Source organism: Bufo bufo, chromosome 6 (genome assembly GCF_905171765.1).
Source record: "Bufo bufo chromosome 6, aBufBuf1.1, whole genome shotgun sequence".
Classification (NCBI taxonomy): Eukaryota; Metazoa; Chordata; class Amphibia; order Anura; family Bufonidae; genus Bufo; species Bufo bufo.
The window spans coordinates 5,430,865-5,455,055 of NC_053394.1; the positions used below are offsets into that span (position 1 = coordinate 5,430,865).

The following is a 24,191-nucleotide window of genomic DNA, read 5'->3' on the forward strand; positions in this document are numbered from 1 at the left end:
ACTTCTCCCGAGAGACCCAAAATAAAAGAAGATTTTTTTTGAGGTTAAAAAAAGATTGATTTCAGCTAAGATTAAGTACTCAATGATATACCCTGCTAAATTAAGAGTGGTACATAACGATTCTGTCTGTTTTTTCCCCACACATGTGGAGGCGGCGCAATGGTTGGATTCCAGGGGTTTATGAAATAGTATGAAGAGGTGGTGAGGAGGGAGGTTAATGAGGGGAGGTGGCGGGGGGGAGGTTTGGTGGAAGGAGAGAGGTTGATGGGTATTGTAAAATGCCCTGTCAACCATGCAGGGGGTTTTTTGGGGGTGGGTTTAAGGGAGGGATTGGCTGCTGTTCTCTGTCTCGTGGCTGTGCGTGCCTCTCCGCTGAGATGGGGGCTACTCCTTTGGATTTGATATGGTAGGTAACATTTTATGTTGGAATGTGAGAGGGTTGGGAGATAGAGTGAAGAGGACGGTGGTATTTGATCTTGTGGTCCGTCATTTGCCTGCGATTGTGGCACTACTAGAGACCCACGCAACAGAAGATAGGATTTATACATTGAAAAGGAAATGGGCTTCTCTCGAGTACCACGCTTGTTATTCTGCTTATGCAAGAGGGGTTAGTGTATATATTCATCGAGGGATGGAGTTCCAACCATTAGATAGTACCATGGATAAAGAAGGGCGATACGTATTTCTTCATGGGTATTGGAAAGGGCAGGAGGTGATATTGGCGTTTATTTATGTCCCCCCGCCATTTAAATCAACGTTTTTTTTCTCATCTAGCCCAATATATATCTACCAAAAATCAATGTGCCTTATTGGTGGCAGGTGACTTTAATTCAGTACTAGACCCTGAGTTGGACCGGTTTTCTTCAATTGCTGGGCGCGGTCGCAGCGGGTCTCCCTTGATCGCTGTGTGCCAGGAGCTGGCGCTGGTGGATATCTGGCGCCACCTCTATGGCAATAAAAAAATCTTCTCTTGCTTTAGCCAGTCATACGGGTCTATGTCCGGTATTGACTTGGCCTTTGCAAGTCGGGATCTGTGCGGCCGCGTCCTGAGGATGAAGTATGAACCTCACGGAATATCAGATCACTCCCCAGTTCTTACTGTGTTTACGGAGGCTTCATCCTCGGTAAAGACTTTTAAATTGAACCCACATTGGTTTGAGGTGATAGGGGAGCAATCCCAAGTAGATCAGGATATTCAGGAATTTTGGGGCTTCAACGTTGGCTCGACACACATACATTATGTGTGGGACGCGTTGAAGGCCCACATTAGGGGTCTGTACTTTAATAAAATTCATAGATTCAGAAAGGAAGCACGACGAAGGGAGAAAGAACTGACAGATTCAATAAGGAGTTTGCGTGCCGCATTGATTGGTTGTCACAGGGAGCAACTTATCACTCAAATAAAGGAGGCTAATTCTCAGCCTAAGACACTTTTATATAAAAAAGCACAACACAAGCTTTTATTTCAGGGCCAAAATCGTTTTTGCGAGTCGGGAAAAACAGGCGGGTTTTTGGCTCGTTTGGTGGCCAACCAGAGAGAGGATATCAGTATAAAAGAAATTAGGAATCCACAGGGAATTGGAGGAATTTGTGAAATATTATTCTATTCTATACAAATCTGAGTCTACGGTTAGTCGTTCTGACATGGATTACTATCTTCAACAACTGGCGCTCCCCCAGTTATCTATTAAAGCCAGAAAAATGCTGGATTCCCCCATTCTTTTGGAGGAACTTCAGGCGACTCTCCCGTCCCTAAAGTATAGTTCATCTCCCGGCTTAGATGGTTTGCCGTTTGAAATCTATAGGTACCATGCCAAATCACTCCTGCCAATCCTTCTTCGGGTTTTTAATGAATCCTGCTCATTCGGTTCTTTACCACCATCTTTTAGAGAGGCAGTGATTGTTTTGGTCTTGAAGAAGGATAAGGACCCATGTGATGTGGGGTCATATAGACCTATATCGCTCCTAAATACCGACTATAAGTTTTTCGCAAAAATTTTGGCTGGTCGCTTGAAGCGGGTTATAGCCGGTCTGGTACATCCTGACCAGACGGGCTTTATCCCGGGTCGCCAAATACATACGAGTATATATAGGGTCTATCTGAACCTGTCTGTAGGGGGCAGCCGCAAAGGCGTTTGACAGGATGGAGTGGTCTTTTCTGTGGGCTACAATGTCTTATTTTGGTTTTGGGAAACTTTTTTTGGAAATGACTCAAATGCTATATCAACAGCCGGTCACATATATTAATATCAATGGTATTGGTACCTCTCCTGTTATGATGCGGAGAGGGATGAGACAGGGTTGTCCCCTGTCTCCCCTCCTCTTCGCTCTCTTTATAGAACCGCTGGCTTGTCGGATTCGTCTTGATAAGCGCATAGAGGGCTTTGGGGTCGCGGGAGTGAGCGACAAAATAAGCCTATATGCAGATGACGTGATTCTGTTTCTGGACCAGGGTTGTAAAATTCTCCCGTATGTTATAGAGGTAATAGAACATTATGGTAAAATTACAGGGTATATGATTAACTGGATGAAGTCATCGCTCCTCCCGCTAAACAGGAAAGCGGTAGATGTAGGGACCCGAGTCCGTGTTTTGGCCCCCGAAGATACCTTAGACTATTTGGGGGTTAAGATTGGGATTCCAATAAGTAGGTTTTATGAGCTCAATCTGGCCCCAGTGCTGGATAAAGTCAGGATCAAAGTCGGGACTTGGCGCAAATTGATATTGGCACAGACAGATCGAATTGCGCTGATCAGGATGATTATTTTGCCTATGGTTCTGTTCCCAATGTGTGCTTCCCCTATTTGGATTGAGGATATCTTTTTTCATAGATTGGAGACCTTGATTAATGATCTAATTTGGGGCAGGAAGAGGGTGCGTATAAAGCAGAGATATCTATGGCTGTCGGAGGAAGATGGTGGGCTGTCATTACCTTTTTTTCAGGGGTATTTTTTTTGTGCACAGATTTAACGCTGCTGTAATTGGAAAGAGAGTTTACTCACACGTTATTTGAATATTGTTATTAATAAGCCAATAGAGAATATTTTTGCATGTTTGGAAACAGGGATTATGGGAAGGAGGAAGTCGTTGTTGATCCCCTTCTCAATACAGAGGGTGTGGAATAGGCTGAAGGAGATCCTTAAAGTCCCCGGCCCGTTTGTCTTCACCCCGCTGTGGGGGAACGGGGGGCTGGAGGAATTTTGCAAAATTACAGATTTCGGTTATTGGTCACGTAAAGGCATCAATAGGGTATCTCACCTATTTCACTTAGGTCGCTTTAAATCACTTTTGGAATTTGGTTTAACTGACATTTCACCATTAGATTTATTCATGTATGCACGTTTGAAACATATATTTGAAGCCTCTAGGAATAGGGGCCGCATTTTTCCACAAGATAATATGTTTTTTGATTATTGTGACTCTCAGAAGGACGAGAGGGTGAAATTATCTAGTTTATATGCTAAACTTCGTAGGGCACTGGCTACTGTAACACCTTTTAAAAGTCCAAGTAAATGGGAGCAAGAGCTGAACTGCCCTCCTTTACAGTGGCCCACTATCTATAAGAACGTGAGAAAGGCGACAGTCTCCAGTGCTCATAGATAAATTCAATTTAAGATCCTCCATAGACTCTATTATACGCCCAAAACCCAGGGAAAGTTCCCCCAAAATAGGGATCGGGACTGTTGTTGCCCAAAATGTGGATATGTGAACGCGAATTATGGCCATTTGCTTTGGAGCTGTAGCAAAGTAAGAAAATTTTGGGATGAGGTCTTTTTTGCTTTACAAAAGGAATCGACAATGAATTATAATCCGGGGATCTTGATAGTGATCTTTGGAGATTATGGTTCAGAAACAGAAGTTCCCCCTCACGTTAGACGGATTTGGTTGAGAGGATTGATGGTAGCGAAAGCTATATTGGTCAGGTATTGGGGCTCTGCCTCCCAGCCCTCGTCAAGGGAGTGGGCTCTATACTATCAGCAAATTAAAATATATGAAGAGATTGAAAGGAATCGGAGAGTTGCACGCAGAGCCACGCAGAAATAAGTAGAAATAAGTAATTGTGTTTTATGCTTTTCTTGATTGAACTGAGGGGAACGACAGCCAATGACGGGGGGGGGGGGGTTTATAGGGATATTTATGATTTCTATATTATATACATGATCGTGATTTGTTATGTGATATATTATATATATTATATACTAATATGATTAATATTGGTTATGTATTAATTTTATGTCATTTTCTTAAAATTAAAATAAAGATAAACTTAAAAAAAAAAAAAAAAAAAAAGAGATGCAGGCTTCTGAACTGAGCGTTGATAACAACTTGGGTTGTCCTTGTCCTCTTTGGTCCGGATGACATGGCGTCCCAGATTTCCAAAAAGAACTTCGAATCGTTCCATTTTGCCACACTCCATTGTAAATGATCCCTGGCCCAGTGAAAACGCCTGAGCTTGTGGATCTTGCTTAGAAATGGCTTCTTCTTTGCGCTGTAGAGTTTCAGCTGGCAACGGCGGATGGCACGGTGGATTGTGTTCACTGACAATGGTTTCTGGAAGTATTCCTGAGCCCATTCTGTGATTTCCTTTACAGTAGCATTCCTGTTTGTGGTGCAGTGTCGTTTAAGGGCCCGGAGATCACGGGCATCCAGTATGGTTTTACCGCCTTGACCCTTACGCACAGAGATTGCTCCAGATTCTCTGAATCTTCGGATGATGTTATGCACAGTTGATGATGATAGATGCAAAGTCTTTGCAATTTTTCGCTGGGTAACACCTTTCTGATATTGCTCCACTATCTTTCTGCGCAACATTGTGGGAATTGGTGATCCTCTACCCATCTTGGCTTCTGAGAGACACTGCTGTAGTGTACGGGAACTGTAATGCCCGTCACTACAGAAGGGTCACTTGGTGTGCTGTCGTCCCCCCTTATCTATGGGGAAGTTGGTATAAGTCATCTTTATAACATGTAATGTAATGTAATGCTATGTATTTCCCTGTTACTGTAAAATGTGCATGTACAGGCCTGCTAGGGGTGTCATTCCAGCTCTTAGTCACTTGAGGGAGCTAGGGAGTCCTAGGTTATATAAGGCCCAGTCAGGGAAAGGAACAGGGAGTCTAAAGTGGGAGTCTAAAGCTGCAGCCTGTAGTCTAAAGTTGGAGCTTAGACAATGTCAGAGTCAAGTCCAGGCCTGAAGCCTGCGGACCAGGAGAGGGTATTGCAGTCCCTGTAACCGGGTTCCAGATCCAAGGAGAAGGTTCCCCTCCTGAGGTTACATATGCAGAAGCAGGAAGACCACAGTTAAACAGCCTAATGGAGTTCAGAAGTTTCCAGAGTCAGTGCTGGGAGAGACAGAGGCAAGCTCAGAAAAGCAAGAGGTACTAAAGACAACAGAGGAGGTACTTGATAATTATAAAACCAAGGATATACGCCAGAGCTAGGGCATCGGGCCTTAGAGAAGAGTTTCTATGTTCCAGGATCAGTCAGGAATAGAGTGCAAGCCGCCTGTACTGCAAGTCCTGTGTTTAACACTCTGAAGTCACCTTGCTATATATATTGCCTGCATCAAATGTACTGCAACCAACTGTCTTCAAAGGAACTGCGCTTCCATCTATGTCCATGTATGATGACTACTAAAGTTTGAGTTCTGTTTACATCACGTGGTTCCTCAGTTATTCCTGCTATCAGCAAACGGCGTGCCACCGTTTAATTGGCACTGGCGTCACGAACATTTCTTATCATCACCTGCCCTTGCAGAGAGTCAGCTGTCTCAGGTTAGTGTCATGATTGCACTACAACACCCAGAAACACTATTAACCCTAACTTGAGTACGCTGCACCTCTCTTTTGGCGTCACGAACAGGATACGCACGCTTTCTAGTGCAAGAAGCGTGAACTTTGTGCCTTATACAGTTGCCCTGTGACCAAAGTGACAAATTGCCTGTTTTATTAAAGTGGACTTTGTGGACCGAAAAACATACTAAAAGTGTCCCTAAAACCTCTGAAAAGCGCTGTGCAGTGTTGCGCTATCAAGAGGAAAGAAATCGCCACATCGGAGTGTGGTTTTGTGGACTTTTCATCATCCTGCTTGCTGTCAGTGAATAGACAGCGTTTCTACCAAAGATGGCCGCTGAACTTGCTGCAATTGCTGCTGCGTCAACTTCATCCCGAAAAGGCAGGAAAAATTGGCGCCTTTTTGATGAAATAGCGGGAAAGAGTTCAAGGTCAGGCGCCACAGCCTGTCTGGACATTTGCATGTCTGCCAGCATGGACTCCGCCTTCTACATACTAGAATACCTGGGGGGCGGCCTCCCAGTGCAATGGGAGGATCTGGCTGAACTTATCGGCGCCACCCTGTCGCTCTCGATAGAAGGATCGAGCATGTTGGAGAGTGAGGACTGCGTTGCTGCAACGTCCGCGCCTGAGTTACCAAAAATGAATAATGTTGGTGTAGAGCCTGAGGAAGCTCCACCGGCCTACTCTCCGGGACCGGAGAGACCCGCCTGCCCGCCACTGGAGAAAGAACCAGAGCATCATTATGGCTTTTGGAGAGACTTCTTTCAGCCCTCTTTCAAGTGGTCAGCACTTATGGCAGAGATCCGGGAAGTCGCCAAAAAGCGGAATACAAAGACTAAAATATATTATGAGGAACTGACCAAGACTATCCATGAGAGACACACCAACACCCAACCCCGCCTGGAAAGGAGAAAGGGGTTGGTGGTGTCCTTTGACAAAACCCGTGGCTACGGGTTCATCCAAGATTATCTAACTGGCAGAGACTTATATGTTAACAGAAGATCTGTCAAGAGAGACTACCTCCCTTCCTATCAGCACAGCCTCCGCGAGGGAGAGGAAGTGGAGTTCACCCCTGCCGAGAGCCTGAGAGGCCCTTATGCAACTGCCGTGACCCGTCCCAAGCGAGAACCTGAGGACTGGGAGGCAGAAGAAGACTACTCTGGCTGCGAGCGGGAACCTGAACGCTCTCCAGAGCTGGCCCATCACGCCTTCCAAGAGCGGGGCTCCTTCATTGGGCCTAATGTCTTCTGGCAGCCAACCGTGCTGGAAAAATGGGTGAGCCCCTATCCTTCCCCCGAGCTGCCTCGCCGGGAGAAGACAATACAGGACTTGGAAAATCTCAAGGGACTCCGTGTTACCCTGGAGAATATCCGGAAGGGTAGGAGACCCGATGCGCCACAGGAGCCTGCAGCGGCCGCGTCCGACGCATCGTTGACAGTACCTGCGCCGGCGGCGCCAGCAGAGGACAGCGATTCCGACGCGGAAAAAGTAGGTGACCAGATCGTCCGGCTGGAGGAAAAGTTGCGGGAGCTGCGCAAGATTGCCACCGCCAGGATCCAGACGCCGCCTGAGAAGGACGAGGTAAGGGTGCCTGTCACCACCCGTAAACCACCTTCTGCTAATATTGCTCCGTCAAGGTCCCAAAGAAGACCCACTATTCCTGTGAATTGCGGCACAGAGCCCACCGGACCGCTTGCGGCAGCGGTACCAAGTCCAGTACAACCCACAATCATTATGCCGGGACCGGTACGGTCCACCCGAGGGTTTACCCCTAGGCCCATGGGGCCAATACCTATTAGGGGCCCCTTTACTTTGCAGCTGCCCCCTGATACTGTGATGTGGGCACATCCTCCTGTAGAGGACTACTACAGGCCGTACTTGCCAGCAGAGCCGGGTAATTATGACATACCCCTGTGAATCAGCCTGCTAGGCCTTTGATTTATTTCACCAAAGAATGATGTTGTTAACCCTTCCAGGACAGGAGTCCTATGTTTTCTGGTCCTTTGTTGCTGCTGCCAGTTCATCCACGGCTCAGTGGTAGGTGTTAACCACTGAAATATCAAAGTCGACAAAGCCAAGTTGGTTTCCAGGACCTCCTGCCTGCTTTTGCTATTTTCCACCACGTTGTGCCTGTTCCTTAGTTGCACCTTTTACCCTTCACCCCCTTTTCAGGTTGATCAGGGGTATTACAGCACTTGTCTTTGCTGTCCATTTTATTGTGCAACTTGATACTAAGGAACCGTGCCCGGAGACAGACTCAAAAGAACCTGAGCCTCTGAGATTCTTACTCTTTTAAAAGTAATGTGCCCAGAGATGGACTCCACCGCACGAGAGCCTCTGTGATTTATAGGAAAGTAACCTGGGTACGGACTCATGTTTGTTCTTTGAGCCTCCAAGAACTTTCATACTGTTTTACCGTTTCTTGCTGTTTTATTATGGACTTATTCATTGTCATGGACTATCCTGGTTATAATGTTACGCTGTGCCAGGTCAGCGCCCCAGTTCCATTCACTATCCTGAGAGAAGAGAACGACGCCCCTTGTCACTACCCTTCACCTTTGCCAATTGGACCTGATGTAAATGTAAATGCAGATGAATTACATGTATGTATGCCTGCATGTGTCTTTTCTGTTTCAGGTAGAGATTCCAGTTGGGCGAGCCCTGATGGAGTACGAGGCCGTACTCAGCTTAAAGCAGCGGGGTATGTAGTGTACGGGAACTGTAATGCCCGTCACTACAGAAGGGTCACTTGTGTGCTGTCGTTTCCCCTTAATTATGGGGAAGTTGGTATGAGTCATCTTTATAACATGTAATGTAATGTAATGCTATGTATTTCCCTGTTACTGTAAAATGTGCATGTACAGGCCTGCTAGGGGTGTCATTCCAGCTCTTAGTCACTTGAGGGAGCTAGGGAGTCCTAGGTTATATAAGGCCCAGTCAGGGAAAGGAGAGGGAGTCTAAAGTGGGAGTCTAAAGCTGCAGCCTGTAGTCTAAAGTTGGAGCTTAGACAATGTCAGAGTCAAGTCCAGGCCTGAAGCCTGCGGACCAGGAGAGGGTATTGCAGTCCCTGTAACCGGGTTCCAGATCCAAGAAGAAGGTTCCCCTCCTGAGGTTACATATGCAGAAGCAGGAAGACCACAGTTAAACAGCCTAATGGAGTTCAGAAGTTTCCAGAGTCAGTGCTGGGAGAGACAGAGGCAAGCTCAGAAAAGCAAGAGGTACTAAAGACAACAGAGGAGGTACTTGATAATTATAAAACCAAGGATATACGCCAGAGCTAGGGCATCGGGCCTTGGAGAAGAGTTTCTCTGTTCCAGGATCAGTCAGGAATAGAGTGCAAGCTGCCTGTACTGCAAGTCCTGTGTCTAACACTCTGAAGTCACCTTGCTATATATATTGCCTGCATCAAATGTACTGCAACCAACTGTCTGCAAAGGAACTGCGCTTCCATCTATGTCCATGTATGATGACTACTAAAGTTTGAGTTCTGTTTTAACATCACGTGGTTCCTCAGTTATTCCTGCTATCAGCAAACGGCGTGCCACCGTTTAATTGGCACTGGCGTCACGAACATTACTTATCATCACCTGCCCTTGCAGAGAGTCAGCTGTCTCAGGTTAGTGTCATGATTGCACTACAACACCCAGGAACACTATTAACCCTAACTTGAGTACGCTGCACTGCCACTCTGAGAAGCTCTTTTTATACCCAATCATGTTGCCAATTGACCTAATTAGTGCTAATTGGTCTTCCAGCTCTCCGTTATGCTCAAATTTACTTTTTCCAGCCTCTTATTGCTACTTGTCCCAACTTTTTTGGGATTTGTTGACACCGTGAAAATTGGAATCAATGTATTTTTCCTTTAAAATGATACATTTACTCGGATTAAACGTTTGATCCGTCATCTACGTTCTATTACAAATAAAATATTGACATTTGCCATCTCCACATCATTGCATTCAGTTTTTATTCACAATTTGTTTAGTGTCCCAACTTTTTTGGAATCCGGTTTGTACTTATATGTACATTATTGGGTGAACGAACATTCGGGAATAAACTAATGTGCGCTCCCACCTGTGATGTACACTACAGTCCACTCCCACCTGTAACGTACACTACAGTCCACTCCCACCTGTGATACTACAGTCCGCTCCCGCCTGTGACGTATACTACAGTCCGCTCCTGCCTGTGACGTACACTACAGTCCGCTCCCACCTGTGACGTATACTACAGTCCGCTCCCGCCTGTGATGTACACTACAGTCCGCTCCCTCCTGTGAGGCACACTACAGTCCGCTCCCTCCTGTGACATACACTACAGTCCGCTCCCTCCTGTGACACACACTACAGTCCGCTCCCTCCTGTGAGGCACACTACAGTCCGCTCCCTCCTGTGATACTACAGTCCGCTCCCACCTGTGATACTACAGTCCGCTCCCGCCTGTGACGTATACTACAGTCCGCTCCCGCCTGTGACGTACACTACAGTCCGCTCCCACCTGTGACGCACACTACAGTCCGCCCCCACCTGTGACGCACACTACAGTCCGCTCCCACCTGTGACGTATACTACAGTCCGCTCCCGCCTGTGACGTACACTACAGTCCGCTCCCACCTGTGACACACACTACAGTCCGCTCCCACCTGTGACGCACACTACAGTCCGCTCCCTCCTGTGACATACACTACAGTCCACACCCACCTGTAACGTACACTACAGTCCGCTCCCACCTGTGATACTACAGTCCGCTCCCACCTGTGACGCACACTACAGTCCGCTCCCGCCTGTGACGTACACTACAGTCCGCTCCCACCTGTGACGTACACTACAGTCCACACCCACCTGTAACGCACACTACAGTCCGCTCCCTCCTGTGAGGCACACTACAGTCCGCTCCCTCCTGTGACATACACTACAGTCTGCTCCCTCCTGTGACGCACACTACAGTCCGCTCCCTCCTGTGATGCACACTACAGTCCACACCCACCTGTAACGTACACTACAGTTTGCCCCCACCTGTGACGCACACTACAGTCCGCTCCCACCTGTGACGCACACTACAGTCCGCTCCCTCCTGTGACGCACACTACAGTCCGCTCCCTCCTGTGACGCACACTACAGTCCGCTCCCTCCTGTGACGCACACTACAGTCCGCTCCCTCCTGTGACGCACACTACAGTCCGCTCCCTCCTGTGACGCACACTACAGTCCGCTCCCTCCTGTGACGCACACTACAGTCCGCTCCCTCCTGTGACGCACACTACAGTCCGCTCCCACCTGTGACGCACACTACAGTCCGCTCCCTCCTGTGACGCACACTACAGTCCGCTCCCTCCTGTGACGTACACTACAGTCCGCTCCCACCTGTGACGCACACTACAGTCCCCTCCCACCTGTGACGCACACTACAGTCCGCTCCCACCTGTGACGCACACTACAGTCCGCTCCTCCTGTGACGCACACTACAGTCCGCTCCCTCCTGTGACGCACACTACAGTCCGCTCCCTCCTGTGACGCACACTACAGTCCGCTCCTCCTGTGACGCACACTACAGTCCGCTCCTCCTGTGACGCACACTACAGTCCGCTCCTCCTGTGACGCACACTACAGTCCGCTCCCCCCTGTGACGCACACTACAGTCCGCTCCCCCCTGTGACGCACACTACAGTCCGCTCCCACCTGTGACGCACACTACAGTCCGCTCCTCCTGTGACGCACACTACAGTCCGCTCCCTCCTGTGACGCACACTACAGTCCGCTCCCTCCTGTGACGCACACTACAGTCCGCTCCCTCCTGTGACGCACACTACAGTCCACTCCCACCTGTGACGCACACTACAGTCCGCTCCTCCTGTGACGTACACTACAGTCCGCTCCTTTCTGACGTACACTACAGTCCGCTCCCTCCTGTGACGCACACTACAGTCCGCTCCCTCCTGTGACGCACACTACAGTCCCCTCCCACCTGTGACGCACACTACAGTCCGCTCCTCCTGTGACGCACACTACAGTCCGCTCCTCCTGTGACGCACACTACAGTCCGCTCCTCCTGTGACGCACACTACAGTCCCCTCCCACCTGTGACGCACACTACAGTCCGCTCCTCCTGTGACGCACACTACAGTCCGCTCCTCCTGTGACGCACACTACAGTCCGCTCCTCCTGTGACGCACACTACAGTCCGCGCCCTCCTGTGACGCACACTACAGTCCGCTCCTCCTGTGACGCACACTACAGTCCGCTCCACCTGTGACGCACACTACAGTCCGCTCCCTCCTGTGACGCACACTACAGTCCGCTCCCTCCTGTGACGCACACTACAGTCCGCTCCCACCTGTGACGCACACTACAGTCGATACCTATAGTTTTCGGATTAGATGTATAATTTCTCCCTGGTATATTGTTCATCTGCTCCCGATCTCTCACTGTATAGAAATATAATACACAATAGACAGGACACGGATGGGGTGAAAAAGGCAGCTTTATTAGATGATGGAGCTGGAGACAAACTGTGGCCACAAGGACATCACCTGGAAGAGGAGGGAGGGAAAGTCAGTAGGAAATATCATGATGATGATGATAACTATAATAGCAGATCTGCAGTTCAACATTTTACCCACAATCCAGGAAGACTCCCAAATCCCCAATCTGATACTTGATAAAAGAGACGGTGCTGCTGCCGTCCCAGATCTATACATCTATAGGGTCAATAACTGTTTATACTTTATTAATTGGCCTATATAGGAGAATCGGCCCCTCTCCCATTCATGATCTAGACCCTAAGTCTGAAAATTAGACTCTGCCTCTACTGGAGGACCAGCATCTATGTGTACTGGAGGACCAGTATCTATCCATACTGGAGGACCAGCCTCTATTCATACTGGAGGACCAAAATCTATTTATACTGGATCATGAGACTCTATCTATAGTGGAGAACCAGCCTCTTTCCAAATAAGAGATACAACCTCTATCTAGACTGGTGGTCCAATCTCTAGCCATACTGGAGGGGCAGCTTCTACTTATACTGGAGGACAAGTATCTATTTATACTGGAGGACCAGCTTCTACTTATACTGGATGACCAGTCTCTATCCATATTGGAAGACCAGCCTCTTTCTTTACTGGAGGACCAATATTTATCTATACTGGAGACCAACCACTATCTATACTGGAGGACTAGTTTCTATCTGTACTGGAGGACCAGCCTCTATTCATACTGAAGTACCAAAATCTATTTATACTGGAGAATGAGCCTCCATCTATAGTGGAGAACCAGCCTCTTTCCAAATAAGAGGTACAACCTCTATCTAGACTGGTGGTCCAATCTCTATCCATACTGGAGGACCAGCTTTTATCTACACTGGAGGACCAGCCTTTATGTAAAATGGAGGACCAACCTCTATCTATTCTGGAGGACCAGGCTCTATCTATACTATAGGACCAGTCTCTATCCACATTGGAGGACAGGCGTCTATCAACACTGGAAGGCCAGCCTCTACCTATACTGGAGGACCATACTCTGTCTATACCGGAGGGCAAGTCTCAATCCATACTGGAGGGCCAGCTTTTATCTGTACTGGAGGACCAACCTCTATCCATACTGGAGGACCAACCTCTATCCATACTGGAGGACCAACCTCTATCCATACTGGAGGACCAACCTCTATCTATACTGGAGGACCAACCTCTATCTATACTGGAGGACCAACCTCTATCTATACTGGAGGACCAACCTCTATCTATACTGGAGGACCAACCTCTATCTATACTGGAGGACCAGCCTCTATCCATACTGGAGGACCAACCTCTATCTATACTGGAGGACCAGTCTCTATCCATACTGGAGGACCAGCCTCTATACTGGAGAACCAGACTGTATCCATACTGGAGGACCAGCCTCTATCTATACTGGAGGGCCAGGCTCTACGCCCACTTTTTCTGAGTATGAACCACGTACCATTGATGAGACTGTAAGTGATTATGGGGTGCTCAGATAGAAGACCTGGCTGGAAGTGGTAACCCCACGGTAGGTGTCTGCGTAATGACCCATCTTTGGACATCCGGCACTGGGGCAGGTTCTGCAGCCACTCTGGAATATAAGGGGGTGATATTAATGCATGTGTCATACATGACCGGCTCAGTGCATCATCCTGAACATGTGTACTGCATACAGAAAACCAGAGAATTTACAGCACACAGGAAGGAAAACGCTGGGCCCAAGAGCTTACATTCTAGATACAAGAAGCTTCTCTGCAGCACAGTGCAGACACGTTCACTTACAGAGTAGGTGTTCCAGTTGGAGCAGGAGTAGCTCACAAAGGTGTTGGAGTTGGTGATGCTGTCGGTGTAATACCTGATGGCACTGTTATGGTTGCAAGTGATAAAGTTGACGACCCCTGCAAAGAAGATCCAGAAAACATAGAGTTACTCCTACAGAAGACTACACCTATAGAGGGTTATATATACAGGGTTACACCTATAGAGGGTTATATATACAGGGTTATACCTATAGAGTGTTATATATATACACAGGGTAACACCTATAGAGGGTTATATATACAGGGTTACACCTATAGAGCGTTACATATACAGGGTTATACCTATAGAGGGTTATATATACAGGGTTACACCTATAGAGGGTTATATATACAGGGTAACACCTATAGAGAGTTATAAATACAGGGTTGCACCTATAGAGCATTACATATACAGGGTTATACCTATATAGGGCTATATGTACATGGTTACACTTAGAGAGAGTTATATTTACAGAGTAACACCTATAGAGCATTATATATACAGGGTAACACCTATTGAGAGTCACATGTACAGGGTTACACTAATAGAGGATTATATATATATATATATATATATATATATATATACACAGGACAGGGTAAAATCTATAGATCATGTATACAGTACATACACAGGGTTACACCTATAGACGGTTATATATATATACAGGGTTACACCACTACCACCACCATGCTTCACTGATGAGGTGGTATGCTTAGGATCATGAGCAGCTCCTTTCCTTCTCCATACTCTTCTCTTCCCATCACTCTGGTACAAGTTGATCTTGGTCTCATCTGTCCATAGGATGTTGTCCCAGAACTGTGAAGGCTTTTTTAGATGTCGTTTGGCAAACTCTAATCTGTCCTTCCTGTGTTTGAGGCTCACCAATGGTTTACATCTTGTGGTGAACCCTCTGTATTCACTCTGGTGAAGTCTTCTCCTGATTGTTGACTTTGACACACATACACCTACCTCCTGGAGAGTGTTCCTGATCTGGCCAACTGTTGTGAAGGGCGTTTTCTTCACCAGGGAAAGAATTCTTCGGTCATCCACCACAGTTGTTTTCCGTGGTCTTCCGGGTCTTTTGGTGTTGCTGAGATCACCGGTGCGTTCCTTCTTTATAAGAATGTTCCAAACAGTTGTTTTGGCCTTGCCTAATGTTTTTGCTATCTCTCTGATGGGTTTGTTGTGTTTTTCCGCCTAATGATGGCTTCACTGATAGTGACAGCTCTTTGGATCTCATCTTGAGAGTTGACAGCAACAGATTCCAAATTCAGATAGCAGGAAATGACCTCTGGACCTTGTATCTGCTCATTGTAATTGGGGTAATGAGGGAATAACACACACCTGGCCACGGAACAGCTGAGAAGACAATTGTCCCATTACTTCTGGTCCCTTAACAAGTGGGAGGCACATATACAAACTGCTGTAATTCCTGCACCGTTCACCTGATTTGGATGTAAATACCTCAAATTACAGCTGACAGTCTGCAGGTAAAGCACAACTTGTCTGTTTCATTTCAAATCCATTGTGGTGGTGTATAGAGCCAAAAATGTTAGAATTGTGTCCGTGTCCCAATATTTATGGACCTGACTGTAATTTTATATATATATATATATATATATATATAGTTATACAGTATATATAGGGTTACACAGTATATATAGGGTTCCTCAGTATATATAGGGTTACACAGTATATATGGGGTCCTGCAGTTTATATATATATATATAGTTATACAGTGTGTGTATATAGGGTCCTACAGTATATATATATATATATATATATATATATATATACAGTACAGACCAAAAGTTTGGACACACCTTCTCATTCAAAGAGTTTTCTTTATTTTCATGACTATGAAAGCATCAAAACTATGAATTACCACATGTGGAATTATATACATAACAAACAAGTGTGAAACAACTGAAAATATGTCATATTCTAGGTTCTTCAAAGTAGCCACCTTTTGCTTTGATTACTGCTTTGCACACTCTTGGCATTCTCTTGATGAGCTTCAAGAGGTAGTCCCCTGAAATGGTCTTCACTTCACAGGTGTGCCCTGTCAGGTTTAATAAGTGGGATTTCTTGCCTTATAAATGGGGTTGGGACCATCAGTGGCGTTGAGGAGAAGTCAGGTGGATACACAGCTGATAGTCCTACTGAATAGACTGTTAGAATTTGTATTATGGCAAGAAAAAAGCAGCTAAGTAAGAAAAACGAGTGGCCATCATTACTTTAAGAAATGAAGATCAGTCAGTCAGCCGAAAAATTGGGAAAACTTTGAAAGTAAGGACTATTTGACCATGAAGGAGAGTGATGGGGTGCTGCGCCAGATGACCTGGCCTCCACAGTCACCGGACCTGAACCCAATCGAGATGGTTTGGGGTGAGCTGGACCGCAGAGTGAAGGCAAAAGGGCCAACAAGTGCTAAGCATCTCTGGGAACTTCTTCAAGACTGTTGGAAGACCATTTCAGGGGACTACCTCTTGAAGCTCATCAAGAGAATGCCAAGAGTGTGCAAAGCAGTAATCAAAGCAAAAGGTGGCTACTTTGAAGAACCTAGAATATGACCTATTTTCAGTTGTTTCACACTTGTTTGTTATGTATATAATTCCACATGTGTTAATTCATAGTTTCGATGCCTTCATAGTCATGAAAATAAAGAAAACTCTTTGAATGAGAAGGTGTGTCCAAACTTTTGGTCTGTACTGTATATATATAGGGTTACACAGTGTATATAGGGTTCTGCAGTATATATAGGGTTACACAGTGTATATAGGGTTACACAGTATATATAGGGTTACACAGTATATATATATAGGGTTACACGGTGTGTGTGTATAGGGTCCTGCAGTGTATATATATAGGGTTACACAGTATATATAGGGTTCTGCAGTATATATAAGGTGATATAAAGAGAGTTGGTGGCTCTCCACTAATTACCGCTCCAGATATCCTCCACATTGACATTGGGGATTTGTATGTTCTGAGGACACCCGGGCATGTGGACCCCTCCATTAGGGAAGAAGTCCAAGTGACCAACGATCTGGCTCATTCCAAAACCTGAAAGATACAGGAAAGAGGCTTAGACACAGAGATTAGATACAATCAGAGATTAGACACAGAGATTAGATACAATCAGAGATTAGATACAATCAGAGATTAGATACAATTAGAGACTACAGACAATCAGAGATTAGATACAATTAGACACTAGATTCAGTAAGAAACTAGATACAATGAAAGATTAGATACAATCAGAAACTAGATACAAATATTAGATACACTTATAGACTAGATACTATCAGAGATTCAATACAATGAGAGATTAGATACAATCAATAAGAAACTGGATACAATCAGAGGCTAGACACAGTCTTAGCGACATTTAGATGCTTAGATACAGTGAGAGGATTGAATACTTTTACAGGCTTGGATACAGTCAGGTGCTTAGATACATTGTGGGTCCGGCCTCACGTTCAGGTTTCCATCAGGAGTGGATGTTTGTTCTCAATACTTTCTCTACTTCTTGATCCAAACCTGATATTATGGACTTGATAAAAAACTGCACGTGTAGCCGTCCCCTCAGAGGCTTAGATACACCTCAAGGTTTAGATACATTTGAAGGCTTAGCCGCTGAGGTACTGACCCAGGGTGGGGACCAGAGGACCGGAATCTGTGTGAATGACATCGACAAGAGTAGCATCGGACGGGTCCAGCCTGACCTCTATGGGGGTGTTCTGGAAGTAGGGTTCAGCGGGGTCCAGGCCTGAGGGACGATGCACAGTACAATTGTGAATGCAGCTCTGAATGTGACTGGAGTACAAGAAATTTTGTGACAATAGAACTGTGAATGCAGATTTGGATGTGTATTTAGTATAACACAATGTGACAGCAGAATTGTGAGTGCAGATTTGGATGTTACTGGAGTATAATAGATTATGTGACAGTAAAATTGTGTAAGCAGCTTTGGATGGTAGTGGAGTACAGCACATGATGTGATACTTGAATTGACAATGTAGATTAGGATGTAACTGTGGTATAGCACAATATGTGGCAGTTGAATTGTGAATGTAGATTTGGATGTGACTGGAGTACATCAAAACTAAAGGTTAGACTTGTAAGTCCTTTGACATCCTATGAAGGTTGCGCTATCATTCTGGCTGACACCTCCTGACCTGAGATCCTGGAGATGCCCTTCTTCCTCTTCCCGGCCTCCCCGGCAGCGTGTGCGCCCAGGCTGTGCCCAATCAGGTGGACGTTGGCAGGAGAATAGCCGAAGTTTGACTAAAAAATGAGAAAAAAAGGGAAGAGATTTCAGAAGAGAAAAGCAGACGGAATAAATGAGGCAGAAAGTGTAAGGACTATGGTTAGGACGCCGAGGAACTGTACTTTATATTATTATGGGGGCACTGTGTGTGGTATTATTATAGAGCACTGAGTGTGGTATTATTATGGGGGCACTGTGTGTGAGGTATTATTATGGGGGCACTGTGTGTGGTATTATTATGGGGGCACTGTGTGTGGTATTATTATAGGGCACTGAGTGTGGTATTATTATAGAGCACTGTGTGTGGTATTATGGGGGCACTGTGTGTGGTATTATTATAGAGCACTGTGTGTGGTATTATTATAGGGCACTGAGTGTGGTATTATTATGGGGGCACTGTGTGTGGTATTATTATAGGGCACTGAGTGTGGTATTATTATAGAGCACTGTGTGTGGTATTATGGGGGCACTGTGTGTGGTATTATTATAGAGCACTGTGTGTGGTATTATTATAGGGCACTGTGTGTGGTATTATTATAGGGCACTGAGTGTGGTATTATTATAGAGCACTGTGTGAGGTATTATGGGGGCACTGTGTGTGGTATTATGATGGGGCACTGTGTGTGGTATTATTATAGGGCACTGTGTGTGGTATTATTATGGGGGCACTGTGTGTGGTATTATTATAGGGCACTGTGTGTGGTATTATTATGGGGGCACTGTGAGTGGTATTATTATAGGGCACTGAGTGTGGTATTATTATAGAGCACTGTGTGTGGTACTATTATGGGGGCACTGTGTGTGGTATTATGATGGGGCACTGTGTGTGGTATTATTATAGGGCACTGTGTGTGGTATTATTATGGGGGCACTGTGTGTGGTATTATTATAGGGCACTGTGTGTGGTATTATTATAGGGCACTGTGTGTGGTATTATTATAGGGCACTGTGTGTGGTATTATTATAGGGCACTGTGTGTGGTATTATGATGGGGCACTGTGTGTGGTATTATTATAGGGCACTGTGTGTAGTATTATTATGGGGGACTGTGTGTGGTATTATTATGGGGGACTGTGTGTGGTATTATTATAGGGCACTGTGTGTGGTATTATTATGGGGGCACTGTGTGTGGTATTATTATGGGGGCACTGTGTGTGGTATTATTATAGGGCACTGTGTGTGGTATTATTATAGGGCACTGTGTGTGGTATTATTATAGGGCACTGTGTGTGGTATTATTATGGGGGACTGTGTGTGGTATTATTATAGGGCACTGTGTGTGGTATTATTATGGGGGACTGTGTGTGGTATTATTATAGGGCACTGTATGTGGTATTATTATGGGGGACTGTGTGTGGTATTATTATAGGGCACTGTGTGTGGTATTATTATAGGGCACTGTGTGTGGTATTATTATGGGGGACTGTGTGTGGTATTATTATGGGGGACTGTGTGTGGTATTATAGGGCACTGTATGTGGTATTATTATAGGGCACTGTGTGTGGTATTATTATAGAGCACTGTGTGTGGTATTATTATGGGGGACTGTGTGAGGTATTATTATGGGGGACTGTGTGTGGTATTATGATGGGGCACTGTGTGAGGAATTAGTATGGGGGCACTGTGTGTGGTATTATTATAGGGCACTGTGTGTGGTATTATTATAGGGCACTGTGTGTGGTATTATTATGGGGGACTGTGTGTGGTATTATTATAGGGCACTGTATGTGGTATCATTATGGGGGACTGTGTGTGGTATTATTATAGGGCACTGTGTGTGGTATTATTATAGGGCACTGTGTGTGGTATTATTATGGGGGCACTGTGTGTAGTAATATTGTGGGGGCACTGTGCGAGGTATTATTATGGGGCATTGTGTGTAGTAATATTGTGGGGGCACTGTGCGAGGTATTATTATGGGGCATTGTGTGTAGTAATATTGTGGGGGCACTGTAAGGTATTATTATGGGGGACTGTGTGTGGTATTATGATGGCGGCACTGTGTGTGGTATTATTATGGGGCACTGTGTGTGGTATTATGATGGGGGCACTGTGTGAGGAATTATTATGGGGGACTGTGTGTGGTATTATTATGGGGGACTGTGTGTGGTAATATTATGGGGGACTGTGTGTGGTATTATTATAGGGCACTGTGTGAGGTATTATTATGGGGGCACTGTGTGTGATATTATTATGGGGTCATTGTGCGAGGTATTATGATGGCGGCACTGTGTGTGATATTATGATGGGGGTACTGTGTGAGGTATTATGATGGGGCACTGTGTGAGGTATTATGATGGGGGCACTGTGTGAGGTATTAGTATGGGGCACTGTGTGAGGTATTATTATGGGGGCACTGTGTGTGGTATTATGAAGGCGGCACTGTGTGTGGTACTATTATGGGGGCACTGTGTGAGGTATTATTATAGGGGCACTTTATGTGGTATTATGATGGGGCATTGTGTATAGTAATATTGTTGAGGCACTGTAAGGTATTATGATGGAGGAACTGTGTGTGGTATTATGATGGCGGCACTGTGTGTGGTATTATGATGGCGGCACTGTGTGAGGTATTATGATGGCGGCACTGTGTGTGGTACTATTATGGGGGCACTGTGTGTGGTATTATTATGGGGGCACTGTGTGAGGTATTATTATGGGGGCACTGTGTGAGATATTATGATGGGGCACTGTGTGAGGTATTATTATGGGGGCACTGTGTGAGGTATTATTATGGGGGCACTGTGTGCGGTACTATTATGGGGGCACTGTGTGAGGTAGTATTATGGGGGCACTGTGTGTGGTATTATTATGGGGGCACTGTGTGAGGTATTATTATGGGGCACTGTGTGAGGTATTATTATGTGGGCACTGTGTGAGGTATTATTATGGGGGCACTGTGTGTGAGGTATTATGATGGGGCACTGTGTGAGGTATTATTATGGGGGCACTGTGTGTGGTATTATGATGGCGGCACTGTGTGTGGTACTATTATGGGGGCACTGTGTGAGGTATTATTATGTGGGCACTGTGTGAGGTATTATGATGGGGCACTGTGTGAGGTATTATTATGGGGGCACTGTGTGAGGTATTATTATGGGGGCACTGTGTGATGTATTATGATGGGGCACTGTGTGTGGTACTATTATGGGGGCACTGTGTGAGGTATTATTATGGGGGCACTGTGTGAGGTATTATTATGGGGGCACTGTGTGTGGTACTATTATGGGGGCACTGTGTGAGGTATTATTATGGGGGCACTGTGTGAGGTATTATTATGGGGGCACTGTGTGAGGTATTATTATGGGGGCACTGTGTGAGGTACTATTATGGGGGCACTGTGTGAGGTATTATTATGGGGGCACTGTGTGTGGTACTATTATGGGGGCACTGTGTGAGGTATTATTATGGGGGCACTGTGTGAGGTATTATTATGGGGGCACTGTGTGTGGTATTATTATGGGGGCACTGTGTGTGGTATTATGATGGGGCACTGTGTGTGGTACTATTATGGGGGCACTGTGTGTGGTATTATTATGGGGGCACTGTGTGAGGTATTATTATGGGGGCACTGTGTGAGGTATTATTATGGGGGCACTGTGTGAGGTATTATTATGGGGGCACTGTGTGAGGTATTATTATGGGGGCACTGTGTGTGGTATTATGATGGGGGCACTGTGTGAGGTATTATGATGAGGCACTGTGTGAGGTATTATTATGGGGGCACTGTGTGAGGTATTATGATGGGGCACTGTGTGAGGTATTATTATGGGGGCACTGTGTGAGGTATTATTATGGGGGCACTGTGTGAGGTATTATTATGGGGGCACTGTGTGTGGTATTATTATGGGGGCACTGTGTGGTATTATGATGGGGCACTGTGTGTGGTATTATGATGGGGCACTGTGTGAGGTATTATTATGATAGAGCACTGTGTGTGGTATTATTATGGGGGCACTGTGTGAGGTATTATTATGGGGGCACTGTGTGTGGTATTATGATGGGGCACTGTGTGTGGTACTATTATGGGGGCACTGTGTGTGGTATTATTATGGGGGCACTGTGTGTGGTATTATGATGGGGCACTGTGTGTGGTACTATTATGGGGGCACTGTGTGAGGTATTATTATGGGGGCACTGTGTGTGAGGTATTATTATGGGGGCACTGTGTGAGGTATTATTATGGGGGCACTGTGTGAGGTATTATTATGGGGGCACTGTGTGTGGTACTATTATGGGGCACTGTGTGTGGTATTATTATGGGGCACTGTGTGTGGTATTATTATGGGGGTACTGTGTGTGAGGTATTATTATGGGGGCACTGTGTGTGGTATTATTATGGGGGCACTGTGTGTGGTATTATTATGGGGGCACTGTGTGTGGTATTATTATGGGGGCACTGTGTGAGGTATTATGATGGGGCACTGTGTGAGGTATTATTATGGGGGCACTGTGTGAGGTATTATTATGGGGGCACTGTGTGAGGTATTATTATGGGGGCACTGTGTGTGGTACTATTATGGGGCACTGTGTGTGGTATTATTATGGGGCACTGTGTGTGGTATTATTATGGGGGACTGTGTGTGGTATTATTATGGGGGCACTGTGTGTGGTATTATTATGGGGCACTGTGTGGTATTTATGGGGGCACTGTGTGTGGTATTATTATGGGGGCACTGTGTGAGGTATTATGATGGGGCACTGTGTGAGGTATTATTATGGGGGTACTGTGTGAGGTATTATTATGGGGGCACTGTGTGTGAGGTGCAGTATATAGGTGAACCCCTTGCAGTGATATTTGGACTGCACCCATTTCCCAGGTGGCCGATCCTTCCTGTGCTGCGGACTTTTTGCAGTGTATGGCCCTTTAACAATAGCTCACATGGGGAGGTCTGCGTTACCTGAAGGATGTTCACGAAATACGCCACTTCTGCGCCCACCACGCGGATGTTGTTGGAGGCCTGAGAGTACAGAGTGCGGGAGCCGCCGCTCCAGTCCACACAGATGCAGTTGGAGTCCTCAATCTGGAACAGTTTCTGGAGGAGGAAACAAATCACCTGTTATATGTGCGTACAGGACATTGCTGAGGACTGCAGGGGCCACAGGGGGCCCTGACTGCTTCCAAGTAGCAGAATTGTGAATGCAGCTCTGGATGTGCAGACACCCTAATCCAGGAAGATACAGCCCCGTACCCTGCATATGTTAGACAGCCAGGAAGCTTCTCCGCTGTCAGTGAAGCCGTGGATCACAAAGCGAGTTTTCTTGGTAGTTCGGAAGTTGGATGAAGAGATGGAGGAGGGATTGGTGGCGCTGATCAACTGGAAGGAGAGGACACAGAATGATCAGGACCTGGAGCAGGAGACTGGCGGCTAGAACCAGGGGATAGGGGTTTACACCCTGGAGATGGAATAACACGAGCCTCACCTGGAAACTGTTCTGATTACTCTTGGTGTAAAGCAGGAACCGTGTCTTAATTTGTTCTGGGCTCCATGGTAATTTAGTGAAGGGTCTCTCTACAGTCCCAGCCCAAGGTTTCAAATCATTGAAGCAACCGACTCTGTTATAACAAACCTCAGCGCCTGCGAGAAAAACATACATCAGAAAACATGTACAGATCTGAGTTATATCCTGTATTATACTCCAGAGCAGCACTCACTATTCTGCTGGTGCAGTCACTGTGTACATACATTACTTATCCTGTACTGATCCCGAGTTACATCCTGTATTATACTCCAGAGCTGCACTCACTATTCTGCTGGTGCAGTCACTGTGTACATACATTACTTATCCTGTACTGATCCTGAGTTACATCCTGTATTATACTCCA

At 46.0% G+C, this 24,191-nt stretch overlaps 1 protein-coding gene across 1 annotated transcript in view; it reads right to left on the minus strand.

The window, feature by feature from the left end:
• The window catches only part of LOC121003118 (pancreatic triacylglycerol lipase-like), a 137,981-nt gene extending 114,019 nt beyond the window's left edge, over nt 1-23,962 (minus strand). Inside the window, exons 1-9 of the mRNA XM_040434700.1 lie at nt 23,789-23,962; nt 23,557-23,682; nt 23,266-23,400; nt 18,273-18,381; nt 17,744-17,863; nt 17,038-17,157; nt 14,071-14,186; nt 13,780-13,879; nt 12,625-12,638 (exon numbers count right to left, since the gene is read on the minus strand). Coding sequence (XP_040290634.1) covers nt 12,625-12,638; nt 13,780-13,879; nt 14,071-14,186; nt 17,038-17,157; nt 17,744-17,863; nt 18,273-18,381; nt 23,266-23,400; nt 23,557-23,682; nt 23,789-23,962 — 1,014 coding nt within the window. The remainder of the gene's footprint in view (nt 1-12,624; nt 12,639-13,779; nt 13,880-14,070; nt 14,187-17,037; nt 17,158-17,743; nt 17,864-18,272; nt 18,382-23,265; nt 23,401-23,556; nt 23,683-23,788) is intronic.
• Nucleotides 23,963-24,191: the final 229 nt, after the last annotated feature.